Source organism: Papio anubis, unplaced genomic scaffold (genome assembly GCF_008728515.1).
Source record: "Papio anubis isolate 15944 unplaced genomic scaffold, Panubis1.0 scaffold786, whole genome shotgun sequence".
Taxonomy (NCBI): domain Eukaryota; kingdom Metazoa; phylum Chordata; class Mammalia; order Primates; family Cercopithecidae; genus Papio; species Papio anubis.
Window position 1 is genome coordinate 976 of NW_022168088.1, and position 8,798 is coordinate 9,773.

An 8,798-nucleotide genomic window follows, 5' to 3' on the forward strand; every position below is an offset into this window, starting at 1 on the left:
CTGAGCCCTCTACAATGTACAGTGAAAGAACCATGGACAGATCCACTCCTGAGGAGTCCGGTAGAGTGTGAAGACGGCCCTGAGGTCACAGGAGGGAGACACAGGTGCCACCTTACTAGGTCTGGACTTGAGAGTGGGGGCAGTGGACAGAACGGGAGGTGGGGGGAGGCAGTGGTGTATCTCAGAGGCTCTGGTCGCCTTATCATAGAACAGTTTGCCTTAGTCTGGACACTAGGGGGCGCTTGGGGACCATTTCTGAGAAGACTGGGGGTAATCAGAGCAGAACCAGGCACCTGCCCTGCCTGATGTCCTCTGCTCAGGGCTGACAGCTGTGTCCTGTGTCCTCCCCACCCCTGAGACCACAAAGCTCCACCCCTGCCACCCCCTGGCATCCTCAAGCCCAGGAGCCTGACCCAGGGTTCAGGGTGGGGTCACAAAACTGGGGGGTCTGATTTGCATGGATGGACCTCCCACTCTCAGAGTATGAAGACAGGGAGAGATGTGGGGGAAGCTCAGCTGCAGCTGTGGGTAGAGAAGACAGGACTCAGGACAATCTCCAGCATGGCCTGGTTCCCTCTCCTCCTGATCCTTCTCACTCACTGTGCAGGTGACAGGATAGGGGACCAAGAGAGGGGCCCTGGGAAGTCCTGGAGCCCTGCTTTCTCCTCTTTTCTCCTCTTTTCTCCTTGTGTCTATTGTCAATCACCATGTCTGTGTCTCTCTCACTTCCAGGGTCCCGGGCCCAGTCTGTGCTGACTCAACCACCCTCAGCGTCTGGGGCTCCCGGGCAGAGTGTCACCATCTCTTGCTCTGGAAGCGGCTCCAACATTGGAAGTAATGATGTGTACTGGTACCAGCAGTTCCCAGGAACAGCTCCCAAACTCCTCATCTATGATAATAATCAGCGGCCCTCAGGGGTCCCTGACCGATTCTCTGGCTCCAAGTCTGGCACGTCAGCCTCCCTGGCCATCAGTGGGCTCCGGCCCGAGGATGAGGCTGATTATTACTGTGAAGCATGGGATAACAGCCTGAGCGGTCCCACAGTGCTCCAGGCCCAGGAGGAAGTAAGACAAGAACCTCCTTCCTCCTCTGCCAGGAGGGTGAGCTCCCGGCAGCTGCTGCTGAGGCCTGGCCTGTGGCCTCTGCTGCTGTAGCTTCCCCCATGGGTCCAGGGGCATCCAGGGCCCTGTCTGAGAATGGAGGCTCCTCTTCCCCTTTAGTCCTCAGAGTCAGGACCAGGGCATCCAGGAAACAGAACATCCTGCTCCCTGCAGCTTGAGACACAGGGTGTCTGCACTGAGGTCCTGGGCTGAGGTGGCAGGTCCGTCTGTGTCATCACAGACCCACCTCTGATGGGGAACCTGTGTCTCCGTCATCCTTTTCCCATTTCCAGGAGTTTCCAGAGTGCCGTCTTCCTTCCCCTACTCCTCAGTATGAATCCCTGTGCCTCCTTTCTCCCCAGCACATTCTTTTTTAATAAAACTCCTTTCATGTAGGAACAATGCACATCTAATATACCAACCAGATTTATAATAGGAACTTAGAAAATTTTGGCATTTTTGAAATCCTTGAATACATCACCACCAACAGGGAGCTATGCAACCTGTGACCAACCCCAGCAACCCCTCATGACCCTTTGTCATCTCCCTCCCTCCCTTCCCCAGTGCTCTCCTGTGCAGCCACAGATCTGTCTCTGTCACTGTTGTTTGGTTTCCATTTTTTGGAATGCGTCAGTGTTATCAAACACTATCTGCCCATTTGTTCTGGCTTTTTTCAACTGCAAACTTCTTTTGAGACTCTTCCTGTTCTTGCTGAATTGCACCCATCCCATAGAGGGTTCCTTACTACCTTTGAGGGCCGTTAGGTTGATTATTCCTGATTTTGTTTACTTATTGTAAAGTTTGAATTTTTCATCCTTCAAAAAGAAACTCTTGGAGTGATGTTCATCTCAGGGGACAGGAGAGTGTGTGAGGGCTTGTCGGGATTCTTGCATCTTCATCTCTTGCCTCTGGTTCTCTCTATAGTGGAAGAGGTTCTCATATTCTATATATTTACTTATTTATTTGGGTTTTTAAGGATTTTAGTGTTTTTTTCCCTTTAATTATTAATTTTTTTATTTTAATAGGTTTTTAGGGAACCGGTGGTGTTTGGTTACATGAATAAGTTCTTTAGTTGTGATTTCTAAGATTTTGGTGCACTCATCACCCAAGCAGTGTACAGTATACCCAGTGAGTAACATTTTTTCGCTCACCCTCCTTCTACCATTTCCTCCCAGTCCTCAAAGTCCATTGTATCATTGTTATGCCTTTGTGTTCTCATAGCTTATCTCCCACTTACAAGTGAGAACATACCATGTTTTGTTTTCAATTCCTGAGTTACTGCACTTAGAATAGTTTCCAGTTCCATCCAGGTTGCTGTGAATGCCATTATTTTGTTCCTTTATATGGCTGCATTGTATTCCATGATATGCATATATATGTAACATTTTCTTTATCCACTTGTTGATTCATGGGCATTTGGGCTGGTTCCATGTTCTTGCAACTGCAAATTGTGCTGCTATAAACATGCATGTGCAAGTATCTTTTTTGTATGATTTCTTTTTCTCTGGGTACATGCCTAGTCGTGAGATTGCTGGAGCAAAGGGTACATCTATTTTTAGTACCTTAAGGAATTTCCACCCTGTTTTCCATAGTGGTTGTAGTAGTTTACATTCCCACCAACAGTGTAAACATGTTTTATTTTCACCACATCCATGCCAACATCTATTATTGGCCATTCTTGCGGTATTCCGGTGGTTTTATATTGTGGTTTTAATTGGCATTTCCCTGATCATTAGTGATGCTGAGCATTTTTCTTTATGTCTATGGGCCATTCATAGATCTTCTTTTGAGAATTGTTTATTTATGTCCTTAGCCTACTTTGTGATGAGATGGTTTAGTTTTTTCTTGAAAATACGTTTGAGTTCTTTGTAGATTCCAGACATTAGTCATTTGTTGGATGTATAGATTGTGAAGATTTTCTTCCACGTTTTGGGTTGTCTGTTAACTGTGCTGATTATTTCTTTTGCTGTGCAGAAGCCTTTTAGTTTAATTAAGTCCCATCTATTTATCTTTGTTTTTGTTGCATTTGCTTTTGGGTTCTTGGTCATGAAGTCTTTGCCTAAACCAATGTCTAGAAGGGTTTTTCCAATGTTATCTTCTAGAATTTTTATGGTTTCAGGCCTTAGATTTAATTCTTTGATTCATCTTGAGTTGATTTTTGTATAAAAGGAGAGACGAGGATCTCGTTTTGTTCTTCTACATGTGGCTTGCCAATTATCCCAGCAGCATTTGTTGAACACGGTGTCCTAGAGTATAGTTTGAAGTTGGGTAATCTGATGCCTCTGGATTTGTTGTTTGTTGTTGTTGTTGTTGTTTGTTCGTTTTTTCTTAGTCTTGCTTTGGCTATGCAGGCTCTTATTTAGCTCCATATGAATTTTAGGATTGTTTTTTTCTGGTTCTGTGATAAATGATGTTGGCATTTTGATGGGAATTGCATTGAATTTGTAGATTGCTTTTGGTAGTATGATGATTTTCACAATATTGATTCTACCCATTCATGAGCATGGGATGTGTTTTTGTTTGTTTGCATCATCTATGATTTCTTTCAGCAGTGTTTTGTACTTTTCTTTGTAGAGGTCTTTCATCTCCTTGGTTAGTATTTTTATTTCTTTGCAGCTATTTGGAAAAGGGGTTGAGTTCTTGATTTGATTCTCAGCTTGGTCGCTGTTTTTGTATAGCAGAGCTGCTGATTTGTGTACCTTAATTTTGTATCCTGAAATTTTGCTGAATTCGTTCACCAGTTCTCAGAATTTTTTGGATGAGTCTTTAAGGTTTTCTAGGTATACGATCATATTATAAGCAAACAGTGACAGTTTGACTTCCTCTTTGCCAATTTGGATGCCCTTAATTTCTTTCTCTTTATGCAAATGGCTCTGGCTAAGACTTCCAAAACATGTTGAACAGAAGTGGTGAAAGTGGACACTCTTGTCTTGGTCCAGTTCTGAGAAAATGCACAACTTTTTTCTGCTCCGTGTAATGTTGGCTGTGGGTTTAGCAACCGAGAAATTTCATTAGCATAAGTTATGTCTCTTCTATGCCAGCTGCAGAGGTTTTAATCTGAAGTGGCTGCACAAAGTACCTTTTCTGCATCATTGAAATAATCTTGTGATTTTTGTTTTTAATTCTGGTTATGTGACATATTACATTTATTGACTTTGTATGTTAACCCATCCTGCATCCTTGGTAAGAAACCCACTTCATCATGGTGATGGACTGTGATTTGATAGCCATTGGATTCACTTAGCAAGTATTTTTGTTTTTTAGGATTTTTTGCATCTTTGTTTCATCAAGGGATATTGGTCTGTAGTTTCTTGTTTATTTACCTCCTTCCCTCATTTTGGTTTCAGGGTGATACTGGCTTCATAGAATAATTTAGGAAGGATTCCCTATTTCTCCATCTTGTGGACTAGTGTATTAGTCAGTATTCTCCATGGGGACAAGACCATTGAGGCATATATATGTGTGTGTATATATATCTATGAGCTTATTAAACATATGCGTGATCCTAAGTCACACAAGAGTCCGTCTGCAGGCTGAGGAACAGGAGAGCAATCCACGTTCCAAAACTGAAACTAGAGTCTGATGTTCAAGGGCAGGAAGCATCAGCGGAGAATGATGTAGGCTGAGACTAAGCCAGTGTCTCTTTCATGCCTGTCTGCTTATATTCTAGCGATGCTGGCAGCTGATTAAGCTTACACCCAGATTAATGGGGCCTTATCTCATTGATTCAAATGTTAATCTCTTTGGCAAACCCCCATGAACACACCCAGGATCCAATACTTTATGTCATCAATCAGCCAAGGTGACTTTCAGATATTAACCATCACAATTACTGTCATAGACTGGTATGAAATCTTCTTTCAATGTCTGATAGAATTCAAATGTGGTTTAATGGTCCTGTACTTTTGTGGGGGTTGACTTTTTAAAATTGTATTTCAATCTCACTGCTTCTTTGGTTTTGTTCAGAGTTTCTATATTTTCAGGTTTAATCCTAAGAAGGTTGTATATATTCAGATATTTGTCCATTTTCGGTTTTGTTTATGTGCATATTATCTTTTGTATTGTTTTTTGTTTCAGTTTTATTTAGTTCTGGGTTAATCTTTGTTATTTCTTTCTTTTTCTGAGTTTGGGTTTGCATTGTTCTTGATCCTTCAGTTCCACGAGGTGTGACTTTTAGATGTCTGTTTGTGCACTTTCTGGATTTTCAATGTAAGTATTTAATGGTAAACTTTTCTCTTAGCACTTCCTTTGCTTTGTATCCTAGAGGTTTTGATAGGTTGTATTGAGATTTAGCAGTACAACTGCAACCTTACTACTGACCAACAGCTTTTTAATTCTTGAGAGTGTGACCTCATTGAATCCTGACAACAGCTTATGATTGCTTTCATGCAGTAGGCCCTTGTTAGAGGTTGTGCTTGTGGCCTGGGTAGGATTCTGCCTGTTTATCAAATAAAAACACTTTGGGGCGGTTTAAGGCTGAATTCAGTAAAGCAATTGACAAAAGGAGTATTAGTATGTGTTAGTATCTCCCACACAATATTTTTCATTTGATACAAAACTTACCTGGGTGCCCTGTAGATTATCTGCACCAACTCCTCCCAGGGTTCCAAGGTCGTAAGAGGCAGCATTGGGGGCTGGCCTCACTCTTACTGATGCCAGTTCTATGGTGGGCAAGAACAGAGCTTCTCTAACACAGCTACCCTCAGAAAGCACGTCAGTTGGTACTAAATACACGATATGAGATTCCACAACCAATAATGCCTACTCACTTCCACTAATTCTTCTTTCTATTATTCTTCAAGTGTGCGAACAGGACTTCTGCTGGGGTTGCTGCAGCCAGGATTCTGGATGAGAGCCTCATAAACCTTTCAAACCAGATGCAAGGGGCCACTGGGTTGCCACGGTGTGGCCAGGGCAAATAAGTACCAAAAATAGAAGAGCTCAGCCTGGTTCTCCCTCTGTCCAGTGGCACACTAAACTCCAGGGTCGCTTTTTGGTGCCAAAGGTGGGTGGGCTGAGAGCAAGCAGAGATCCACCACAGAGCCCAAGATCTTCAGGACAAAACTTGGGGAGTCTGAAAGGGGTCACACTCTTGAGTGTGTGGAAGAGGAGGCCTCAGCCCTCAGGCCTGCATTTTCTAGTGGCTTCCCTTCTCTCCACACTGGGCTCTCTGCTCTGATGTGTCATAGAGAATCTCATCAGTTAGACTAAGAGCCCAGGACTTTACTAAAATAGCAGCATGGACCAGAAAAGATATGAAATGGTACGGGAATTCTGTGCAGAGCAAAGGAGCCACAAAAATGCAGCTTAACAGGGCCCTCACAGTCATATCTTTGGTGCAGAAAGAAAAAAGACAGAGGCAGAGAGAAGCCGAAGAAGGGCTCAGTAGGTCTGGGACTGGGGCAGCACCGGGTGCTGTAGGCTTTTCCTTGTGAGGCATCTACAGGTAGAACAACTGAGAAACCATCCTCCTGTGACCCTGTATCATCTGCTCACCAGACTCCAGCAGCTGTGTCCCTCACAGGGAGACAGGTCAGCAACTGGCCTTCTCACCCACCTGGGAAATGTACAGCTCTCTGGACTGAGAGTTCTATGAAGGGGCTGGCAGACAAGAGAAGAGGGGGGCTGAAGTTCCTATGGAAAAGAAACCATTGCACACCTTTTCTTTCAACTAAAATCCATTAATGGATACTCTAGGGCCACTGCAAAGTCTGGCTGGTCTGGTGGGAGTTATGGAGGAGTCATTCATGATCAATTTGTAGCCAGGAAGAGGGGCCATCTGGGCAGGGCCAGAGTGAGGAGAAACTTGGCTTCTTTGAGAGACTCATCACCACTGCCACCAACTCTGGGACAAATGGGGGCACTTGCTATAACAGTCACCACAAGTACTCACAGGAGTCTGATCCTAGTCCTGCCTGCTTCTACAGTTCTGGTCCATGCCTCTGTTTTCCCTGGACCCTCCTCCATGTCTGGGTCAGTGGCAGGGTAGCTCCATCTCCGTCCAGCATCTAGAGGTGCCAGCTTCGTGAAGCCCCGAGCAGTGTCACAGTTCTACCTATGAGACTCTCTCCTCCCCATCCCCTTACACAGATGACCACTGCTGTATTTCTGATGGACGACCTTTTTTCCCTGGAAAACACAAGCGTATTTATTCCTCTCTAACACCAGACACAGTGGAGGGGTAGGGGGTATGTCTGAAACAGATGGCTTTTCCAGGTGTAATGCAGTCAGACCCTGGCTACAGAGAAAATCATTTCACAAAACTCCACACCCTTTCATGGTAAAAACACTCAGCTGGGCTCAGGTAGAAAGAAACTACTCAACATAGTAAAGACCAACTATGAAAATCCTACTACTATCATCATATGCAATCACAGAAGATCGAAGATATATTTCTGTGACCTCTATCAGCAACAAGAAAGCAACAATGCGTTTTCACAGCTTCTATTAAAACAGTATTGGAAGAAAGACGATAATTGACGAGAAAAGAAATAAACAAGAATAAAGTCGAAAATAAAATCAAATTATCCTGGCATTTCGTTAATCATATAATAGATGCCAGGATCCAGAGGCTTTGTCAGGGTTGGATGTTGGTAATGTTTCGGGCAAAATCACCATGTGGCTGGGCATGGTGACACTGAACTGAGGTGGGAGGTTCTGTAAAGGATCAAGGTCCGGTCAGACAAAGGAAGAAAAGAAAGAAAAGAAAGAAAGAAGGAAGGAAGGAAAATATCTTATGTTCAATACTTAAGAAACAAACTGGAAACAACCCAACAAAATTAAAGAAAACAAGTCAAATTACAACACCATTGGAAATAGGAGGAAAATACAGCTAGGCACAGTGGCTCATGCCTGTAATACCAGCACTTTGGGAGGCGATTTAGAGGGATCACCTGAGGTTAGAGTTCAAGTCCAGCCTAGCCAATATAGGTGAAAACCAGTCTTTACTAAAAAAAAAAAAAAATTAAATTAAAGATAAAAAACTGCATGCTTTAATCCCACCTGCTCCAGGAGTCTGAGGCACAAGAATCACTTGAGATTGGGGCAGAAGTACAATGAGCAAGATCCTGCCTCTGTGCACTCAGCCTGGACAACAGGTGAGACACTACCTCAAAATAAAACAAATAAATGAAAATAAAGAGTAAAACACTTAACAATAAAGTTAATCAAAAGTGAAAGACATTGAAAAGCATGTATGTGCTACAAAATTAAAGACTACATAAATGGAAAAGAAAAATCTTTTGTTCATGTGGGAAAACTCAATATTGTTAAGCTAGCAATACAAGCTAGAAGGATTCTGCAGATTCTTTGCAATCTCTATCAAAATTCCAATATTTTTGGAAGAATAGAAAAAAATTATTTCAAAGATTTATATAGTATATGAAGAGAACCTAAATATTCAAAATCATCTTGTAAAGGAACAGTGTTGGAGGTCTCACACTTACTGATTTCAAAACATAACACAAAGCTACACCAATCAAAACAGAGTGGTACATATAGGCAGACACACCAACAAATATAAAAGAACTGAGTGGCTATAAAGAAACTCTTAGTTACATGGTCAAATAATTTTAAGCAAGGTTGTCAAGACCATTCAGCGGAAAAAGGACAGTCTTTTTCACAAATGTGCTTGAAAAAATGGATATCCACCTGGAATCTAGAAATGGATCAAAGACCCAATAGAAGAACCAAAACTAT

At 42.8% G+C, this 8,798-nt stretch overlaps 1 gene segment (V, D, J or C); it reads left to right on the plus strand.

Annotated features, from left to right (window-relative positions):
- Nucleotides 1-468: 468 nt before the first annotated feature.
- On the plus strand, nucleotides 469-1,229 carry LOC116273511. The segment is given in 2 exon segments: nucleotides 469-607; nucleotides 733-1,229. Coding segments are annotated over 2 exon segments (546 nt in total).
- The last annotated feature ends 7,569 nt before the right edge of the window (nucleotides 1,230-8,798 follow it).